This window comes from Equus asinus, chromosome 28, assembly GCF_041296235.1.
Source record: "Equus asinus isolate D_3611 breed Donkey chromosome 28, EquAss-T2T_v2, whole genome shotgun sequence".
Taxonomy (NCBI): Eukaryota; Metazoa; Chordata; class Mammalia; order Perissodactyla; family Equidae; genus Equus; species Equus asinus.
In genome coordinates this window covers 32,274,638-32,295,906 of record NC_091817.1, presented here as the reverse complement: position 1 = coordinate 32,295,906, position 21,269 = coordinate 32,274,638, and the positions used below count along the sequence as shown (strand labels likewise).

The window sequence follows — 21,269 nt, the reverse complement described above, 5'->3', positions numbered from 1 at the left end:
CAGTGACAGAGCAGAAGCAGGGCACTGCCTTCAAGGGGCCCTAAGTCTCCTGGGCACGAGGAGCTGAGATCAGCAGGGAGGGATGATGGGGGAAAAAGGGCAGGAAGATTCCTATTAACAACTCAAATCCCAGGAAAATGTGACTCAAGAACTAGACGTCCTGCGTTCATATCCTGACTCTGCCAAGGGCTAGCTGTGTGATGTTGTACAAGTTGCTTCACAACTCTGGGCCTAATTTTGTCATCCATAAAACGGTGATGTAAATAGGAACCACCTCACTAGGTTGAAGTAAGTTTACATGTGTGAAAATTCTAGGTGCAGAACCAAAGCCAATGGAAGCTTGTCTTAGGGCAGGGGTCTGTCTCCCTGCTGGCTTGCGAGACTCCTACCTCAAGGAAGGGCAGGACTCACCTCTGGGCCTTAGTGTCAGAAATATGGCTGGCTGGGAGTGGGGGTGGGAGGATGGGTGGAGAGTGCGGGGCGCTGGCAAATATTTGCTAAATCAAACAGTTGGAAGTGCTGGCTTGGTGAGGAACAAGGTGAGAGTCATGCCTGGACAAGATACCGGATTCTCTCCTGGGTTCCAGCTGGTACCTAGAACTGGAAAGCCTGAGGCTCAGACTTCTCTCCTCCAAAAGGAAGTAGTGCAGCTGCCTGAATGCTTCTGGCAGCCTTGGCGGGGCCATTTTCTCTCCCTTAACCTTGATCCGTGAACCTTGATTCATAGGCTTGTGCAAGCATTGGAGAGAGACACAGAAAAACAGGGAACCAACCACAATCAGATACCACTACACACCCATTAGAATTAATCAAATGTAAGAGACTGATAAGATGAAGTGTTGGAGAGGACATGGAACTGTTGGAACCCTCACATAAGGCTGGTGGGGACGCCAAAATGGTATCGTCACTTTGGAAGAAAGTTTGGCGTTTTCTTTCAAAGTTAAACATACACTCACCATATGACCCAGCAATTCCACTCTTAGCTATTTACCCAAAAGAAATAAAAGCATATGTCCACACAAAGACTTGTCTGAAAATGTTCACAGCAACTTTATTAAAAATAGCTAAAGGGGCCGGCCCTGTGCCTGAGCGGTTAAGTTTGTGTGCTCCGCTGAGGCGGCCCAGGGTTTCATTGGTTTGGATCCTGGGCGCAGACGTGGCACCGCTCATCAGGCCATGTTGAGGCGGCATCCCACGTGCCACAACTAGAAGGACTCATAACTAAAATATATACAACTATGTACTGGGGGCATCTGGGGAGAAATAGCAGAAAGAAAAAAAAAAAGAGAGAAGAGTGGCAACAGTTGTTAGCTCAGGTGCCAATCTTTAAGGAAAAAAAAAAATAGCCAAAAAGCGGAAATCACTCAAATGTCCACCAACTGGTGAATAGATAAAATGTGGCATATTGTTTATGGAATACTACTCAATAAAAGAAAAGAACTACTAGAGGAATCTCAAAAACATTATGTTAAGTGACAGAAACCAGTAAAAAATGATTCCATTTCTATGACATTCTAGAAAAGGCAAATTAAAGCAACAGAAAGCAGCTCCGTGGTTGCATGGGACCAGGGTCAGGCAGTGATTGACTGCAAGGAGCACGCAGGACGTTTTTGGAGCAACAGAAGCATTCTAAAACTTGATGTGACAGTGGTTGCATGTTATATACAGTGACCCAACTGTATCTAACTGTACACCCAAAATGGGTGAATTTAATTGTTCATAAATTATTCCACAATAAAGCTGTTAAAAAATAAGGTTACTAAAACTAGTCGTAAAAACTAGTCCTGAGAACGCACTTCTGGGAAGCATGCTGTGCATCAGCAGGACTGAAAGGCACACTGAGGCGTGCATGCCATGAGTGCTCAATAAATGCCTTCAGGATGCTGGGGAAGCATTAGGCACCAGTCAGCGTTCACCAAAAGGAAAGCCCCATCCCTCTCCCAGTTCAAGCCCGTTCAGGCTTAAGGTTATCCTTGTCTGCCATCTGGTGGCCAGAGCAGGCAATGCGGGAATCTCCATCCTTCACGCCCAGCTTCACGGAGGCTCTATGACTTAAATGCCGCGGAGGGAATGAAGGGGAACTTTCCCCCTGGGAAATCAAGTGCCCGGAGAGGACAAATTGGTCAGAGGTAGGGGCCTAGAGGGAGTCCTGGGTCTATGAGAAGAGGGATATAGCCTCTTATACAGAAAGAAAGTGCTTTGGTGGAACAAAGAGGCAGGGTGAACACAGTTTGGTACCCTTGCATGCTGAGATACAATATGAGAGGGTTTTTTTTTTTTTGCGGAGGGCGGGCGGGCCGCGGGGGGTGGAGGTCGGGGCGGGGGGTGGAGGCCGGGGGGGGGGGATGGAGGTGGAGGTGGGGGTGGGGGGGATGGGGGGTAGGGGGTGTGGGGAACGTTTAGAGAAAACAATGAGGTAAGTAGGAAAACTGATGATGTGTCTGCCTATCCTGCGTTGAGGGATGCTCAGCAGAGGGAGCAGGGGAGGTGGGGCTGGTGAGGGGAATTCCAAAAGGCAAGAGGAGACCTCCCTGGATGGAGAGGCCCTTGGGAGCCAGGGGACAAGAGTCTCTTCTCCTAGATATGCCTGGACCTTCTGACCCCTCAATCCTACTTCCAGGAAACATCCCACAGATAAACATCTTCACCCATGTGCTACAATCGTGTAAAGTTCAGGCCCTACAGTGTCTGCAGAACCACTGAGAATAAAGGCAAACTTCAGGAGGCAGGCGACTGAGGAAGCCGCCTGGTTCTCCTGGCCACAGCATAGCTGGCCCAGGCTTCAAGGGCCCATGGACAAGCCCAGTCCTGCTTCTTACAAAAAATGGAGTCAGTCACCTCTGTGGAATACTGATAAGTGAGTGAGAGGGCTGCTTAAACGTCAGTGATAGATGACATTTAATCTAGGGGGACAATGGGCGAGGACAGGGACTTTTACATTCTCAGTAGTTGGTAGCCTCAGTGGCTAAGATCTCACAGCTCCCAGGCTCCTGGTGTCCAGGTTTTCCACTGGCCACTCACAGATATGAGGGCATGTAGGGCTTGCTGAGAGCCAGGTGTGGGCAACATTCCCCAAAGTGCCCTTCTTCTAAGGGAGAGGAGAGAGAGGTTGGGGAGGGGGTGGAGGTGAGGAAGGGAGGATGAGGCCTGGAGCCCAGTGGGACATTGGGGAAGATGAACTTCCATTGACGTTTGCCCATCCATAGTTTTATGGGAGGATTTATTGAGTGTATCTGACAAGAGAGGATCCATGGCGGGCTTGGCAATTAACATCACACAGTAGCTTCTTAATAAATGTTTCCTGGAAGGATGAATGGAAGGATGAATGAATGGCTATGTGAATGAAGGAAAAAACTGTGGCTCCTCACTGAGTGTGTTTTGGCACATCTGGCAGACCCCCTACTTGCACTCAAGCCCACCCCTATCCCCTCATTCCCAGCACAGGGAGCTACAGCTCTGTGTGCTTCTCCTTGGCCTCCATCAACTTCTGGATCTTCTGGGGCAGGGTCTTCGTCCAGAACTGGAGCCTGTGGGCCTTCAGGGCCCGGCCCACTGCAGGTTGCATGTTCAGCTGCAGGTATTGGTCCTCCTGGTCGAACGTAGGCCAGTGCGGCAGACCTTCACCATTGGGGTTCCTGTAGAGAAGCCCTCCCAGCAGGGCAGGGCGAGGGTCACTCTGAGCCCTACGGAGCCTAGGCCTGAGCACACTGACTGGGGTCAAGCAAGGCGGCCAAACAGGCCAGGTGGGCATGCGGAATGAGAGGGGGAGGTTTCCAGATGTAGGAAAGAAGCTACCTCCCACTAGAGTGTCAACTCCACCACGGGGCAGGGCAACCTTTGTCCTTCCCTGAGAGAAGGAGGCTCTGCCGGTAACATAGCACTGCCACTCCCCCTCCAGGTCACCTGGAGATGGAACCAGTGTCTAGCACCCACAGGGCCCCTCTCTGTCCATGTGGGTCCTGGAGCTGGGGAAGAGGCTATCATACAATTAAGGACACATGTATGCTAATGAGGTCACCACAGACCAGCAAAGCCCTGGATGGGTTCAAGACCCCCATGGGGGCTGAAGTAGGGGTGCAACATCTCACCCGTTTCGAGCAAAGTTGGCCCAGTACTTCATTATCTTTCTGCTTAGCAGCCACTCCTCCTCAGTCACCTCAACTACAGAGAAGAAGAGGACAAAGGCCCAGGTCAGGGCCAACCTCAGTCTAGCACACGGGTCATTGCCCCCACACTCACCATCCCAGGTGTAGCTTTTCCCTGGCTCTTCCTCTGCCCTCCCAGCACTGGCTCTCTGCCTGCTCCCCCACAGTCTTGTGGAGCCAGGCCCTCTTCGTACCCAAACCCTGCATATTCATCCCAGCTTCTGGCTGACCCAATGCTAGGCCCATTCCTGACCCAGAAAGCTCCCTTCTGCCTTCTGACGCTGGAAAGGCACTGAAAAAACTTTGAAATGCCCCCCTCTGCACCCATGCCAGATACCCATGGTCAGGGTGGGGAGAGGTGGAGGGAGCACAGGCCCCAGTCTGAAGAGTCTTGGACTGCAATTCTAGCTCAGCCTTTCTAGCTGTAAGATCTTGGAAACATGATCCTCTCCTTTCTCTGAGCCTCAGTTTCCTCATCTGTACAGGGAAGGCAATCACCCTCACTCAGGGACCCAGCCATGGTCCCATCCCACATCCTGGAAAAGAGGAGCCTCTGAGGGACCTCGCTCAGGAAGACTCACTGTAGTTGCCCCAGAAGTAGGTTCCGAAGACAAAGAGAACCTCATCGCCATGGTCCGCCTTCACGTGGGGTGGCTTGATGTCCTTGAAGAGGCTGGGCCGATGCTGGAACTCATAGAAGTAGACAGCGGCACGGGAACCTAGGCAGGTGGGGTGCACAGGCTGTGATGTGGCAGCCTCTTACCTGGAGCTTTCCTGCATCACCCATGGTGACAAGATAGCTAGGTCCGAAGCTGGTTGGAATCTGGATAGTGGATGAGGGAGCCCCAGGCTGGAGTAGGGGCAGTGGGAAGGGCCTGGGTTCAAATCATGGCCTTGCAACTTCCTAGCTTTGTGGTCTTGGGCAAGTCACTGAAGGGCACTGAATCTCAGTTTCCTCATCTGTAAAATGGGGAAAATGTCTGTCTCTCAGATCACCTATGAGGATTTACCAAGATGAGGCAACATCAATGTCTGGCACCCAGGGGCCCAATAAATAGATGTGGGTTGGGCCCTGGACACCAATAGACTTCACCTGGGACCAGCAGCTCTGAGCCACCCCTTGCTGGTCTGACCTTTAGTTACAGATATACTCACGCTGAAAATATGCTACTTGGAGTGCAGGGATCACGAATATGGAGTCCTCCATAATCTCCTGGAACTGGGTTTGGAGGGTCTGGGGGTCCTCACTGCCTCCCATGTATTCCTCCATCACCAGCTCACCAAACTCAGGAGGCAACATCTAGCCCAGGTGGATCAGGAATAGCCAGGTTAGGCAGGCTGGCAGGGGCAGGGAGGCAGCAGGGGCAGGGTTGGGGAGATGGACCCTGGGATGGGATAGGAGATGAGGGTAAGAGACCAAACTTTGGGTGACCCCAGCCTTTGTTCATGGAGGATGCCACATGGCCTGGATATCTGAGGAATGGGTTTCCCCTGCCTCAGGACAGGAAAGGAGCCCTTCTGCATTGGGATAGGACTCCGGGAGCCTCACCATCACTGCTGCTGTTTTCTGTAGAAGAGCCTTTATGGTCTCTCTGTCCATTTCCCTCTGGGTGTCCAAGGTGCCTACGCCCTGGGGAATGGGGGAATCTTGAGTTGGGGGTAGGATGGGCCTGGACTAGGAAGGCCTGATGTTCCCTCCCCCCTGCACTGGATGGGCTCCCCAGCACCTGGGGGCTTGGGGCTAGGTCTCACCGAAGGGAGGAGCCAACCATACTCATCATTGTTGACACCAATGATGCTGGGTACAGGTTGAAAGTCGGCAGAAGCCAGCAGCTCCTCGGGGTGCCTGGGCAGGAAGATCCCATCCACCATGCCAGGGATGATCTTGAAGGCCTGAGGGAGCACACAAAGTCAGGTTGTAGACATTTTTTGATGCCCTCTGAGTGACTTTTAACCCTTCCTGGCTCATCCCAGGATGCTCACCTCCCTCCCCCGCCACCAGGAGGTCCTATGCCTGGCTTAGCATGGCCTGGCCTCAGTTTCCCAGCCAGGGCTGTGAGGACATGAAGGCATGGAGATGGAGTAACTTGCCCAGGGAGTATGAAGGGTACCAGGCTTGCCTACCCCACACCTATTGGCTCCCTTCCTCCACAGCCGTGGCCATTCAGCCCAACCTTGTTGATGGCCAGAATCTCCTCTTCACTCTTGTCCCGCAGGCAGTGCACCAGGGCCTCTGAGTCAACCTGGCCACAGGCAGACAGGTTGGCCACCGTCTGGAAAGAGACCAGGCAGGGGAGAGAGGTTTGCCCAACGCCCAAGTTGGAGGCAGGTGCACCCCACATCTCACAGAGTATCATGATACTCAGCCTCTGCGATGGCAGAGGTCTGTGGATTCTGACCCTTGAACAATCCCTGGATAGGCAGCACTTTCCAAGGTACTCTGATGGCAGGGGAGTCCTTGTTATCCCCATTTACCAGACAGAGTAATGGAAGCTGAGAAGTAAGAGATGAGGCAGCAGGTCTGGGCTTCCCTCAGTTGGGGGCACTCACTTTGGAGACCACATCAGATGAACTGGCAATGAGGTTAGGCAGCAGAGCCACGCCACTCTCCATGATGGCACGGTGGAAGAGTCCTTGGGACATGGGGGACACGACGTGCGAAGACACACTTGTGCCACCCGCAGACTCGCCAAAAATGGTGACACGGCCAGGGTCGCCTCCAAAGTATGCAATATTCTGCTGGACCCAGTGTAGGGCGGCCACTTGGTCCAGGTAGCCCCAGTTGCCAGCTGCATGCTTGTCTCCAGTGCTGAGAGGTGGCAGGGATAGGGGTCATGAGGCTGCCTGGCTCCACTCAGCCCACGTTGCTCAGCCCATCCCCAGTCTCACCTGAAGAAGCCCAGAACACCTAGGCGGTACTGGATAATGACCACCACCACATCCTCGAAGGCCGCCAAAGCGGAGCCGTCATACATGGAGGCCATGCCGTGCACAAGTGCACCACCATGGATCCACACCATCACCTGGGGAAACCGAGGCACAGATGCTATGTGGCTCCCACCCAGCACAAACTCCACCAGGGCTCCCATCTAGATGAACCACCGCTTTGGTTCTGTCCACCCAACCACATAGACTGAACTCAAGCAGGACAAGGTGGTGTCTTCATGACCTGGGTCAAAGGCGGCTCAAGTTCTACCAGGAAAACTAGGCCTCCCATACTTTGGGGCCCGGCCCATCAACCAAAGTCTAGCTCCATTTCTCCCAGAACCTTCTCTGAGGTGGAAAGAAAAGGGGTGTCTCTTTGATCATGCCACATGCACATTAATTAAAAGTGGTCTCCATTCTCAAGGGCCTGATGGATAATCCATGGCTGACGTCTCTAGCTGCCTGCAAGTGCAGCCCTCAGGCACCTGAGTGGGTCTCCTGGGCATGAATTGGTTGGGTGAGTCCTGGGTCCATCCCAGGGCCACAGCTTCTGACCTCTGGCAGCAGCCGGGGTCCTGGGACCCCATGCCCAGGGGTGAGCTGCTCACCCTGGGGAAGAAGCACTCTCTTGGACCCAATACTGAGAAGCTTCTCTACAGGGCCCACACTGCAGGGCACCCAGGCTGATCTTGTCCTTTCTAATCTTCCTGCAGAAAAAATGTCCTCCCACACCCTAGCCAGCTGTGGCTGGGTACTCACAGGCAGGGTGGAACCCTGGTGGGTATGGGCAGGTGTGTAGACACTGAGGTACAGGCAGTCTTCGGACGTGGAGGTAAAAGGCAGGGACTGATTCACCAGTTTCTGAGCTATTGAATTCATTGTCGAAACGTCCTGCAGACACCTGGTGGCCGTGGCAGGCAGTCAGTCCAGGGAACATGCTGTGGCCAAAACTAGATGCTGGGCCCAGATTTGCTCCCAGCCACCTCAGTCCCCCTTCCCCTGATACCCTACTCATACATGGTCCCTACCAAGTTACAGGCCACAGGCTCTGGGGAAGCTGGGACAGAGCCCAGTCTTCCAGGCAGGCCTCAAGGTTGTGAGGGCCTTGGATACAAATCCTCCCAAGGCTGGGAAATCTTGACTCTTGGCCATCTTTATGACAACCATTGGTTATATGTATTGACACTCACCACTGTACCCCTGTACCCAGACAGGCCTGGAACAGGGGAGTAGGCCACATGCATATGTTGCCTGAATGAACGGATGTTAACTTCTCATGAGAAGGGCAGTGGGACCCCCCTCATCCCAAGTCCAGATGCTTAGGGAACCTCATCACTCCCATACAGTTTCCTCTTGTAAGAACATACACAGCCCCTTGGCCAGTGGTACCTGGCCCTGTTGGTTGGCACAGTGACTGTGGGGAGTGGGGGTTCCTCACTCCTCAGGGATCTGCAGTATCTGCTGCTGGAGTCAGGGACTCCTACAAGGTTCACGGAGCCACCTTGAACTCCTCCAGGAGACAACCCCCCTGGGGGCGGAGAACACATGGCATAACTAGAACGTAGGCAGATGTGTGTCCCTGCTCCTCTCATCAGCACCTGGAGCTAATGCCCTTGGAGCACCAAGCCCTGAGCCTGGGAAAGTTACCTTATCCTTCTGAGCCTCAGCATGCTCATGAGAAAAATGCTCGTGGGAATCCACCAGACCGAGAGGGAAAACTGGCTGTGGGGGTTTAGATGAAATGAAAACTGCAGCCTGGCCCAGAGCTCAGAATACCCTCCACCCCAGGGCGTGGAGTTCCCTGGACCCCCTGCTTACATGGCTGGGTGTGAGGTCCCATCCTTTACACCGCTCCAAGATTCAGGGGGCTCAGGGGGCGCAAGTCGCAGTCGCCCTAGAGGAGGCTTGGCAAAGGGAATTCCCAGGAAGGTGTGGACCCCCACATCAGTGCCCTTCACATACACGAGGCTCCCCTGCACCTGCCCCGTGTATGTGGTCCGGATGGGGCTGGCAGAGTCCTGGCCTGTGGACAGAGAAATGGACATCAGGGTTGGGTCTAGCCAATGAGCCATCCTTCCAAACTATTAATGTTGCTGCCTCCTTCCCATCCTCAGCTCAGCTCAAGGGACCCTGATGTACAAACACTTGCTTTACAAATTTCCTGCCTGTAACCCTGGCCTCACCACACTGCCTTCCCTAGGTCCTGCCCCCGCCTTTTCCGCCAAGCCCGGTGAGGCCCCTTGGGGTTTGGCATCATGGTTTAGTCCCCAGAGCTTCAAACAATGGTTACATGGGCTTGATGGGGTGAGAGGTCCTTTCGACTGACTGTGTGCCAGGTGAGATGAGGCAGCAGAACTGTGAGATGTGGACAGTCAAGGTTCCTGTCCTTGGGAATCTCATGCTCCAGGCGGCAAGACATGACATAAAGACAGCATCCTCCAACAGAGAGTGATGTTACGAGGACAACAAAAGAGAAGTGTAGCTGTGAGTAGAACTAAAGAGCACAGCCTGCCCTGCTATGGGTATTAGGGAGGGAGGAAGTGACTAAAAGTCACCTAAGGGAGAAGGAGCCAAGATTCTCAACAGACAAAGAATTTCCACAAGTGACTAAGAAATATACTAGCTGCGCATATTTGGGGAAAGACTATGAAATGGTGAAAGAATATGTTCAGAAGGAATAAGGAAGACAACTAAATGGTTCTCACACCAATGAAGAGATGTTCACCTCACTTGTGCTAAGAGAAATGCACAATGAAATCTGACTGGGATGACAACAATTTATTTTGTCACAGAAAGCAAGACAATCAGACATGGTGTGTTTTCTATTGAAGTCCACAGCACCACATATGAATTAGTCTTGCCCCCAAACAAAACAAAGCAAAATCTAAAACCCGAATTGGATCAAGCCTCTAGAATATAAATACAAGTTTACAGGCATATAAATACAAGTTATACAGGGGACAGAGAAACAGTTAAAAGACACCATGGGATGTAATCAGTTAAACCCAAACTCGGGGATGCTCTCTAGACAAACAACTGGTTTCTTCCACACAACAACAAAATTACAAGGAAAGTAAAGAGAGAGGCAGAGGAGGAATCTGAAGATTGAAAGAGACTCACGAAACACATCAAAAAGACAGATAATAACAATTGCTGGTAAGGATGTGGAAAAATTGGAACCTTCATACACTGGTGAGAGGGTAAAATGGTGCACGTGCTTTGGAAAACAATCTGGCAATTCTTCAAAGGGTAAACATAGAGTTACCATATGACCCAGTAATTCCACTCCTAGGTATAAACCCAAGAGAACTGAAAACATGTCTCCACACAACAACTTGTACATGGAATGTTCACAGCAGGATTATTTACAGTAGCCAAAAAGCAGAAACAATTCAAATGTCCGTCAACTGATAAATGTATCATATCTACACAATGGAATATTATTCAGCAATAAAAAGAAGTACAGAACATGTTACAACATGGATGAACCTTTAAAACATGACGCTCAGTGAGAGAAGCCAGTCACAAAGGACCACATACTAGATGCTTCCTTTATACGAAATGTCCAGAATTGGGATATCCATGGAGACAGAAAGCAGGTTGATGGCTACCTAGGGCTGAGGTTGGAAGTTGGGGCTGGGGGGAAAGGGGAATTGATGTAAACTCTGCGAATATACCAAAAACCATTGAATCGCACACTTTAAATGGGTGAATGGCATGCTATGCAAATTACATCTCAAAACTGTTATTGAAAAAAGAAATACATCTACCAATTTTCAAAGTATGAGCCTTATTTGAATCCTGACCTTAAAAAAAAACCCTGTAAATATCATTTATGAGATAATATGAAATAAGAACGTTTGACTAGATACTTGATTACATTAAGGAATCGTGATACAGATTCCTTTTCTTTTAGTAGGACAAGATGAAAAATTTACAGATGATATGATGTCTGGGATTTGCTTCAAATAATGGTGCAAGAGAGAGGTAGTGGTCCAGACAAAACTAGGTTGCCCAGGTCTTGATAATTGTTGAAGGTAGATCATGGGTACATTGGGTTTGTTATATTAGTCTTTCTGCCTCAGATGGAGAGCCCCTCTGTGCTGTGTAGCATTGAGCAGCCCAGGCCCTCTCTGTTTCTCAGGGTGCAGGGGCGTAACCAGTCAGGCTAGTAGTTCCCTGGTGGTGTTACCTCCACTGGCTCCCACCTCTCTGGTGCCTTCCCTCCTGCAGGCTTAGATTCTGCCTCTGCAGAATTTGGCAGATCTGACCCTGGTTTCATAATAAAAAGTAAAAAACAAAACCAAAAAAGAGCCTCAGGGTTGTATACTATCCTATACCTATCAGATCAACACGAATCAATATGGTTGATGCCGCCCGGCATGGGTGAGACCAGAGTCAGGCTCCCCAGAGGGCAATCGAGCAATGCCTTTCCAAGTCAAAAGGCCCACCCCTCTCCCCAGTAACACAAAGTTTACACACAGTTCCTTGCAGCAAGTGATGTCTGTCAATGAAATTCACCGCTGCCACCTGCCTCTGATGCCTGATGTTTGTTATAGTGAAGGACAAAACCTGCCGAAATGTCCCTGATCAGAGGCCAGTTATATCAAGGACGCTTCCTCCTTGAAGAGAAGCCCTTCCATTAAGCTGTAGCAGGAAGCTCTACTATACTGGGGTGTGGGGAGGTGATCCCCTGTCAGGAAGTAGAAAAGCCAGGCACCAGAAAGGGGGGACGTCTGTGACCATTTAGGTGAAAACCAAGGATGTACGCATACATCCATTCTTGGGTAAACTCCTGGCCAGGGGTGGAAGGCCCTGGGGACCCTGAGGGTCCCTGTGGAGGAGCCAGGACTCAGTGGGGCAGGAGAGGGTCAGACCCATCACCTATGCCCTCATATGGCGTGTCAATATTTCCTTCTGAACCATAGGTCCAATCCAAACTATTAACATTTTTAAAGGGAGGTGTTAGCAAGACCTAGAATATCACTCTGCTGTAAGGTCTCTGTGACCTCCAAGAGCCTGGTCAGCTGCGGGCAAGAGCAGAAGCCCCGTTGGGTGGACCATGGGGGAGGGATGAGTGCGGTCATGTCTGGGCAGATTCGACCGGAAGGGAGACAACAGTCAAGTCGCACAGGTAGGGCTGGTTTGAGTAAGAGGGTCACTCCCCGCAAGAGGGGTCCCAGGAGCTGCGAGGGCCCGGGCACGGTGCCCGCATATCTTAAAGTACAAATAAGGGCTGGGAGAACCCAGAGTTGCACAAAGGGCACATACCTTTGCCCTGGAGGCCAATGCGTTCCCTTCCCAGGGGCGGTGCTGGGCTGAAGCGAAGGCCTGGGAGGCCGCTGCGGGGGGCGGGGGAGGGGCTTCCGTAGTGGGATTGCCCGAGGGCCGGTACCCTTGCATGGGGCCCCTTTGGATGGGGACGCACTGGGTGCCTGGGCACCCCTCTGGTCAAGGGCGCAACACTCAGAGCCAAATGGCGGCAGAAAGGTATTATTATTGCTGTTGTTGTTACCCACGGGCAGCGCCAGCTCCATCACAAACACTAGAAGAGAAATGTCCCAAATTCCCCCCCAGCCCGCCCGGGTGCTCCTTAGACTCCTAGGGCTGGCTGGCTGCTCGGAGTTGTGTGGCCACGGCCAGCCTTGACCCGCTCTGTGCCTCAGGGTCCCTGCTCCCTCGCCGTTGGGATGCTGTCGTTCTCCAGTGGGGCCCACCTCTCTGGTGCCTTCCCTCCTGCAGGCACAGGTTCTGCCTCTGCAAAACTTGGCAAGTCTGACCCCAGTCCCTGTCGCCCCCTGCGGGAGCCTCACCCTGACCCGGGACGAGGAGAAGCAGAAGCCCACAGGCCACGGCGCTCAGCCGCGCGCGAAGTCCGTCCGGCCGCATGGCGGGCTCGCAGGTCGTCTTCCTTTTTCGCGCTCCCGGCTGCAGGCACGCGGTTTTTCACCGAAGGGCTGCCCACGAGCCGGTCTGGCCACCGATCAGGGAGTGCCTCGCCCAAGACTGGAGTTTGGACTGAGCAGGGAACAGGCGGGGCGCGCGGAGTCCGGGCCGCGGACTTGGGAGTTGGGCAACAGAGCGGAACTGAGCAGGTACTGCCCCTTTCTCTCTGCCCGGGCCCTCCGAGGCCTTCTTGGAAGGGCCGCGAAGCTTCTTCAGCCCTTCCGCAATACGAAGAACCCTCTCTTCAAACCTGCGTTCATTTTCCTTATTGTCACAGGCTTGGCAAGGGTGTTCAGGAATAAACTGTGATTGAGGAACCCAGGAGAGCTTCCCTGAGGAGGTGCACGACTAGGATTCCCATAGATGGAGAAATGGTAACGACCTTCCTTCAGGGGGAAGGGAACCGCATGAGGAATCAGTTGCTTGGGTCTGCCTTCAAGGTCCTTCATCTCCTTACTCTCCCTGGTCTGAGGGTCTCCACGGGCCCCTTCCCTACTCGGCCACAGTCCGCCTTTTAAAATGCACATGTAACTGTGGCACTTATCTTAAGGACACTCCCAACCCCACCCCGTGGCTTTCCCTCTCCCCACCTCCCGCCAAGTTCTAGTTCACGGTCATTTATTCATTTGACAAACATTCAAAGAACGCCTGCTCTTTCGCGCGCTGGGGGACCTGGCAGGGCAGTGCCGGCCCAAGATACAGCGGGGGATGCAGGCGCGTCACCTGGAGGTTCTGAAACACAATGAACTGTGCCAGGATTGATGCAGCTCTGGGCACCGGAGCGCCCGCCCAGCTTAAGGGGCAGACTTCCCGGAGGAAGTGGCGCCTAAGATACGCCTGGCTCATTCTCAAACCCGTCTTCAGTGCCCCCGAGAACCAGCCTTGGCCTCCGCCGACCAGCAGGGGCTCGCTCGGCCCAGCGCCGCCGGGGTCCCTTCTCTGTGCCTTTGCTGGAGCGGTCGGCATTTTCCCGGGTTTACACACAGAGCACGCTGAGGCCACCGCTCCCCGCAAACCCGAGTGCCGGGAGGGACGCATGTCCCTTGCGCGACCCCGTCGCCCTGCCACGCCCCCTGCCCGTTCCCCGGAAGTGCGGCGGTAGGAGCGGAAGTGCCCGGCGGCCGTGGCCCGCAGCGGTTCCGCGATGGTGGGCGGCGGCGGGGCAGGGGGCGGCCTCCTGGAGAACGCTAACCCGCTCATCTACGAGCGCTCTGGGGAGCGGCCGGTGACCGCGGGCGAGGAGGACGAGCAGGTTCCAGACAGCATCGACGCGCGCGAGATCTTCGATATCCGCCGCTGCCGGGCGCGGGCGGGGTCGCGGGGCCTGGGAGGGGGCTGAAGTGACGACCAAGAGGCGGTGGAGCCGATGCAGGGCCGGGCTTTCCCGGCACAGGGTTCTGAGTGGGCAAAGGCGCAGAGTCCCCTTTCCTTCACTTGCCACATCTGATTCGCTCCATCAATGACCCGGAGCATCCCCTGACGCTGGAAGAATTGAACGTCGTAGAGCAGGTCCGGGTTCAGGTGAGTCACTCCCGGCGTCCGAGGGGAGCGACTTGCTCGGGAGAGTCGGAAAGGCTCGGCTGTGCACCAAGGGGCGGGCGTTTCTCAGCTCACGGACTCCTTAGGGGATCTTTGGAAGGGGGGCTTGTGCCCATTTTGTGGATGAGGAAACTGAAGTCTGTAGAGGTTAGACGACTTGTCTGAAGCAACAGACTAAGAAAGGGGGCTCAGGTCTGGGACAGCCACGAGTCTTGACATTCCCCCTGCAACCAGGTGAGTGACCCCGAGAGCACAGTGGCTGTGGCCTTCACACCCACCATTCCACACTGCAGCATGGCCACTCTCATTGGGCTGTCCATCAAAGTCAAGCTTCTGCGATCCCTTCCCCAGCGTTTCAAGGTAAGCTGGAACTGAGCCCTGGGGGCGGGGCCAGCGTGAGTATCTGCTAGTGAGGAGGATTTGGAGAGCTTGAACATTGACCATCAGAGGGAGGCCTGGAAGGATCCCAACTAGCAGAGGTGAACCTGGGAGGAGGCTTTCCAATTGAATGGGACAAGAATAAAGGCCTGAGCTGGAATGTGCAGAGAAGTAGTGAGGAGTGTAGCAGGAAAGGCAGTAGGGAGCTGTAGATAGGTTTGGAGCAAGGATGGGGCCCAGGCACACCTTGAAGTCACCAGCAGTTGGCCAGGCCTTTGGGTAGAGATGGAGTGGCTGTGGGTGGGCTTGGGGTGTAATGGAAGAGCCAGAGTCCAAAGGCATGATTAGGAAGAAGGATCAGGAGGTGGTGAGTCGGGGGGAGAGAGAAGCGGGTAGAACAGGTGGGTGAGTGCTCAGGCCTGGCCTTTCTCCCTCCCAGATGGACGTGCACATTACACCAGGGACCCATGCCTCGGAGCATGCAGGTACGTATAGGCTGACATTGGGGCATTGGCCCTGAGGCTTCCCCCTGGCCATGGTGGTTTGTAAGGCAAAGTGGCTGGTGGGGGGGGGGGGGGTGGCACTGGGTGGGTGACTCTGCAGTGGAGGTGGCAGCCTAGAGTGAAGCTTGCCTGACTTGACTTGGGTCTTCTGTGCTTACCATGTTCTCCCACTCCTGCCTTCTCCCTCTTCTCAGTACACAGGACCAGGGTGTCAGGCTTTGTAGTACAGGAGGCAGGCAGACATGAGCAGCCAGGGGAGGGGCCCCAAGAAGGTGGGTTAGGTGTGGGCTCAGGTGGTTGGGGTAGCCTGATGGAGGCTTGGGGTCCTGGGAAGGAGATGACAGGAGGGTCTTGTTGGTGGGGGTGTATGTGTATATATACACACAGACTTAAAGGTGAGGCTGCCAGCAGGCCTGGCTTTCACTCTCCTTCCTGACTCCTTTCTTCCCACCCAGTCAACAAGCAGCTTGCAGATAAGGAGCGAGTGGCAGCCGCCCTGGAGAACACCCACCTGCTGGAGGTTGTGAATCAATGCCTGTCGGCCCGCTCCTGAGCCCACCTTTTTGCCCCCAGCCCCACCCAGGGCTCATGGCCTTGTTTTCTTGAATCACTGAAAATGAGAAACTAACATTTTGCATTTTGTAATAAACCCTTAATTTATATTTATTTCCCAGTGTGCCTTAGAGTCTTTCATCTTGGGGGGGTCATTCCAGGTTTGGGAGGAGGGAGGTATAGTGAGTGCCTGTACGGGCTGGATCAAGGGAGTGCAGTTCATTTTTAGTTTCTCCTGATGGTTTGATTAGGAAAAGTTGCAAATATACCAAAAAATGGAAAGAATAGTGTAGTGAACACATCTGTATACCCACCATGTAGATTTAATAGTTGTTAACATGTTGCAACATTGGCTTTATTTATCTGTGTGTGTATAGTATAAATAAATTTGAGAGTAAGCTGCAGATACATGACATTTCACTTCTGAGTACTTCATCCTGTGTTTCCTAAGCCTGTATAACCACAGTACTCTTATCTGGCCAAAGAATGAACAATTCCCTAACACCATCTAATATCTAGTCATATATGAATTTCCCCAAAATGTCATAGGTTTTTTTTTTTTTTTTTTTTTTTTTGCTGAGGAAGATTTGCCCTGAGCTAACATTTGTGCCAATCTTCCTCTATTTTTTTTTAGTATGTGGGCCTCTAGCACAGCATGGCTGCTAAAAGAGCAATGTATGTCCACGCCCAGGAACTGAAACTGGGCTGCTGAACTTAACTGCTAGGCCACCAGGGCTGCCCTCACTGTTGTCTTTTCTCATGTTGTTGTTTTTTTTCTGAGGAAGATTAGCCCTGAGCTGACATCTGTTGCCAATCTTCCTCTTTTTTTGCTCTAGGATGATTAGGCCTGAGCTAACATCTGTGCTAGTCTTCCTCTATTTTATTTGTGGGTTGTCACCACAGTATGGCTGACAGTGGTGTAGGTCCTTGCCTGGGATCTGAACCCACAAACCCAGGCCACTGAAGCAGAGCACGCTGAACTTAACCACGATACCACAGGGCTGGCCCCCTCATAGTTGTTTTTTTTAATTAGGCTCCAATCAAGGTTCATGTATTGTATTTGGTTGTTATCTCTCTTCAGCCTCTTCTAGAACTGTCTCCCCACTCCTCACCTTTTTATCTTTCTTGACACTGACTTTTTGGAAAGTCCAGGGGAGTTGTCCTAGAGAATTCCCACAATCTGATCTGTTCCTTTGCTTCCTGTAGACTAGAAGTTGATTGAGTTCAGGTTTGAGTTTATTAATGAGACCCTTACCCAGGAGTGTTGTATGTATCCTTCAGCATCCACCAGTAGCTGTGTGATGCCAGCTGGGGCCACTGTTGGTGATGCTCAGTCTGGTCCCCTGGTCAGGGCAATGACAGCAGATTTCTCTGTTGAAACGAACCTGAAGCACCCTCTCCACCAGCGCCCCAGAGGTGTGTGTCAGTCCAGGGGGTCAGTTCTGGGGCCTCTGCCTGCCCCAGCCATGTGCCCAGAGCACCGTTGGTCACCAGGACAAACCATGGGGCTTAGACCTTGGCTCAGCCACTTAGGAGCCATAATGCCGTGATTCCCTGCTGCAGTTTCTTTCCCTGAGGATATTAAGAAGCCTTGCCCTGCCCATCTCATCCCTGCCGAGGCTCAGATGTGACTGTGGGCAGAGACTCCAGAGGCCTCAGCAGGGAGCCCAGGCACTTGACAAAGCTGTTCTTGAGGGCCTGCTGACAATATTGAGCCTGTCCTGGAGTAGGCATTGGCGGAGGGCTTTACGTATACTACTCAGTCGGTTAACCCTCCATCCAGCCCTGTGTGGCAGTTTCTATTCTTTATTGTCCCTATTTTGCAGCTGAGGAAAGAAGCTCCTAGAATAAGTAATTTACTCCCCAAGACCTCCGGCTAGGGAGTAAAGAGGAACCTAAGCAGTTTAGCAGGTACAGCTCAGCTGGCAGGGGGCGCTGTTGCCTGAATGGAAGGGCCTATGCCCACCCCCAACAGAGTGGCTTCACCACCTAGTGACCAGGATCTGGCTGTCCAAGCTCAGAGAGGTGAAGCCATCAACACGTCGCCCAGTTTCTTCATGTGTGATGTGAGAATAGTCGTGGCAATTGCTTGGGACTGCTCTGTGAAGATTTAAAATGGATCTGGGCCCATTTTCAGGTGATCTTCTAGGCATGTAGCCCTCAAAGCCACAGGTGAAGAAGCTTAGTGCTCCAGAGAGTGCTCCTGCCCCAGAAACCTTCCCAACCACCAATACCCCACTGTGGGCTTCAGCACACACGCACCTCTGCACTGACAGCCCCCATCTGTCTAAGGTGTCTGTGTTCAGCTGGGGATGGGCGGTCATGGGGGAGACAGGTGTTGCTGAGTCATTCAGCCGGCCTTCCTAGCAGTCAGGCATTGGTGGGCAAGGGACATCAAGCAGCTCATGTCACAGCTGGTGTATCAGATAGTCCCTTTGTCAGTCTTGACTCATCTGTGCGTGGCCCCTGGCTGCCTCCAGGGACACCATCTGTGAATCCCGGGCTAGCACCCAGGGAACTTTCTGGAACTCCAGCTGCTGTCTGAGGACACGGGTATGGGGTAGAGGGTGAAGTTTTAGTTCCCTGAAGTCCTACACCAGGTGTGTCTGGCTCTGCTATTTCTGGCCTATGACTTCTCAGGCCTCGGTTACCATGTCTACAAAATGGGAACAACAAATCATTGCCCAGGAGATCGACTCAGGGATTAGATGACATGTATGGACATGAGCACAAGGGCCTGGCACACAGTAGTACAGGTCAGTGGAATGAATGAATGAACTAAGCCTTAGAACAGAACCGAGCAACTGGGCCATGTTGGCTGTTGTGTGAGGAGGGCTGGGGATACAGAAACCCAGCCAAATTCTCTTTGCAACGTTTCATTACCTGAGGGGGGGGGGAAGGATGTGGGGGAGAGGGGAGAGGTATCTGCATCTGCCCCTTTCTGGGGCAGACCACTGTTCTGGACAGAAGGGAGCAGAAGCAGGAGAGAAACAGCAGGAGAGGGCCCACAGATTCATTCAACCTGTCCCATCCAACAGGATGATAATAAAAGTGTTCTTCTTGAGACATTACTATATGCCAGATATGTGCCAACCACTTTACCTCTGCATTTCATGTTATTTATATCTTATAACAACCCTCCTGAAGACATTATCCCTGTTCTACACAGCAGGAAGCTGAGGCTCAGCCAAGATAAGTGGGCAGAGGTGAGACAGCTAGCAAGGGGCAGAGCTGGGTTTGAAGGTTGGGCTGTCCTAGGGGTGTTCCAGCCTCAGTTTGCTCCTTCTGGGCAGCCCAGCCCAGCCCAGAGAGCTGGGAGGACTAGGAGGTGGGAGTGGGGTTGTCTCAAGGTCATGTCCTATTCTGGGTTCCTGGGGCCCCTGGCCATACCTATGCTTGTGGCGAATGAGTCTGGCCTGTTGGAGAATGGCTGGGGCCTGAGTGGCCCAATGTGGATGCAGTTCCCTTGGCAATGAGGAAACACTGCTGAGGTCAAGAGCTCAGATTACCAGAGGGAAAACCCAGCCCTAATTCCTTGCATGGCTCCCTTCTGGGAAGGGCCACAGCTACCCCTGACACCTACCCTCTGCTGGACATCCAGGGGCTTTTTCCGCAGCAGGGTCATGTGTGAGGTGGGTGGGAGGGGCCGTAAGAAGCCCAGCCAGGATTCCTGCTGGGAAGTGGTTTGCAGGCTCTTGAGACTTGCATCCTCTGACAGGAGAAGTGACCCACAACTCCTTCTTCCCACTGAACCTTGTCCAGGAAGCTTAAGCCGGCATTGGTTGCCTAGGCCTTCAAGATACCCAAGGCCATGTGAAGGACACAAATGGACAAGAAACCCCTCAGTCCAGCCCTTGCCTACTTTGGGAAGCCAAGTAGGCTTAGAAACCAAGCCTCCCCATTACATCTCCTCCTCTCTGTGCCCCTGCACCCACCCTAGGTCTGAGGAGGGGGTGAGCTCTGGGTAGTGGTGGCTAATTACCCCCTCAAGAACCAGAGGGGCCTGTATGAACCCCCTAACACTTACCTAGCCAGGCCCTCCTCACTCCAAGACCCCCTCAGATGTTGCCAAGGAAACTGATAGAGCAGCCAGAGAGCCAGACCCAGGTCTCCATGACAACCTACAACAGCTCACTAGGATCCATCCATCTGTGATGTCACCTGAGCACTGAATGGATGTCCACCACCCCCGCTACACTGTCACACTCAAACGTCAGAGTCTCATAGCAGGTCCTTGTCACAAAGTGCCTTACAGCCTGCCTGCTCCTAATCTTCACACACCCCAGACATGAGCAAAGGGGGAACAGGTCATGCCCAATTTATAACTGGGTACTGTGAGGCTGGGAGGGAGGCAAGACCCTGGAGCCTGGAGACAGAGTCAGAACTAGAAACCAAGCCTCCCCATTACATTTCCTTCTCTCTGTGCCCCTGTGCCCACCCTAGGTCTGAGGAGGAGGTGAGCTCTGGGCGGTGGTGGCTAATCACCCCCCACATACTCTTCACCTTGCCCCTCCTGGATGGGAGTCTGAACCTTCAGGCCTTGCGTGTGCCCCAAACAGCAGGCCCAGTCTGGGGCTGCAGGGAAGGAGGGAGACATTGAAGACTCTTAAAGTGGCTGGAACCAGCCCTGAACCTGGTCCAGTCCCACCCCTACCCGCTCCTGCTGGCATCTGACAACCTGTCTGCCAGGAGTTCCTCAACTTTGGGCAACCTCCAGCCCAGGAGCGGAATGAACAGGGCCAGGGCCAGGGCCAGGTATTTTTAGCAGTTGCTGGCAGTTGCCTGGAGGGTGCTGGGGAGTGAGGTGGTACTGAGTTCCTCCTTTCCCTTCCCTGGACCTGTATTCTGTCCCCAGGATTCAAGGATGCACCTCTACCTGCGATAGACAGCCAGAGGGCCTCCCTTCCTTGCCCTCCTCTCCCCAACTGCTCTCCAGGGCCCGCAGGAGCTCATGGGGTGACACTAACCCTTACCCCAAAGGGCAGTCTCACTGGGTAGAATCTTCAACTCCCCAGGGCAGGGAGGAGAGTGGGAAGGACTTGGTGTTGAGGCTAGGAGCCCAGATCTAGGGCTGCTAAATTCTAGCTCAGATATGGGCCTCTGGGGAGTGGGTGTCATGGGCAGAGAAGGGTGAAGTCTGTCCAGCCTGTAACTGGCCTGCTGGTTTGGGCAACAGGCCAGGACTGGGGGAGAGGGAAGGGAGAATTCACTTTTAAAGGGCCAGCCTTATTCTTACCTAGGGGGTCGTTGGCGCACTTGGCTGGTTCTGCCTTCCCCCTTG

General features: G+C 53.2%; 2 protein-coding genes across 2 annotated transcripts; one reads left to right on the top strand and one right to left on the bottom strand.

Moving 5' to 3' along the window:
* Window positions 1-3,203: 3,203 nt before the first annotated feature.
* CES2 (carboxylesterase 2) lies at window positions 3,204-13,096 on the bottom strand. The gene is made up of 12 exons (XM_014854225.3): window positions 12,884-13,096; window positions 8,889-9,093; window positions 7,830-7,971; window positions 7,035-7,168; window positions 6,696-6,954; window positions 6,320-6,418; window positions 5,898-6,038; window positions 5,695-5,775; window positions 5,301-5,445; window positions 4,727-4,864; window positions 4,089-4,161; window positions 3,204-3,635 (listed from the first exon to the last, which is right to left on the bottom strand). Exons 1-12 carry the CDS (start codon window positions 12,957-12,959, stop codon window positions 3,449-3,451), a joined length of 1,680 nt encoding a protein of 559 aa, XP_014709711.3. The 5' UTR covers window positions 12,960-13,096; the 3' UTR covers window positions 3,204-3,448.
* Window positions 13,097-13,112: 16 nt separating this feature from the next.
* Window positions 13,113-16,102, top strand: CIAO2B (cytosolic iron-sulfur assembly component 2B). Its single transcript, XM_014854233.2, has 7 exons — window positions 13,113-13,165; window positions 13,294-13,390; window positions 14,003-14,302; window positions 14,458-14,537; window positions 14,790-14,915; window positions 15,373-15,418; window positions 15,892-16,102. The coding sequence occupies exons 3-7, from the start codon at window positions 14,161-14,163 to the stop codon at window positions 15,987-15,989; spliced, it is 492 nt and encodes a 163-aa protein (XP_014709719.1). The 5' UTR covers window positions 13,113-13,165; window positions 13,294-13,390; window positions 14,003-14,160; the 3' UTR covers window positions 15,990-16,102.
* The last annotated feature ends 5,167 nt before the right edge of the window (window positions 16,103-21,269 follow it).

What these genes read in the sequence shown, in the direction of transcription:
- CES2 (XM_014854225.3), bottom strand. Translation starts at nt 12,959, where the DNA reads ATGCGGCCGGACGGACTTCGCGCGCGGCTGAGCGCCGTGGCCTGTGGG. An exon ending in AGAAAACAGCAGCAGTGATG is followed by an intron (nt 5,446 to 5,694) that starts GTGAGGCTCCCG and finishes CACCTGGGCTAG; the next exon opens with ATGTTGCCTCCTGAGTTTGG. An exon ending in CTACTTCTGGGGCAACTACA is followed by an intron (nt 4,162 to 4,726) that starts GTGAGTCTTCCT and finishes TCTTCTCTGTAG; the next exon opens with TTGAGGTGACTGAGGAGGAG.
- CIAO2B (XM_014854233.2), top strand. Translation starts at nt 14,161, where the DNA reads ATGGTGGGCGGCGGCGGGGCAGGGGGCGGCCTCCTGGAGAACGCTAAC. An exon ending in CGACGCGCGCGAGATCTTCG is followed by an intron (nt 14,303 to 14,457) that starts ATATCCGCCGCT and finishes TTCACTTGCCAC; the next exon opens with ATCTGATTCGCTCCATCAAT. An exon ending in CCCTTCCCCAGCGTTTCAAG is followed by an intron (nt 14,916 to 15,372) that starts GTAAGCTGGAAC and finishes TCTCCCTCCCAG; the next exon opens with ATGGACGTGCACATTACACC.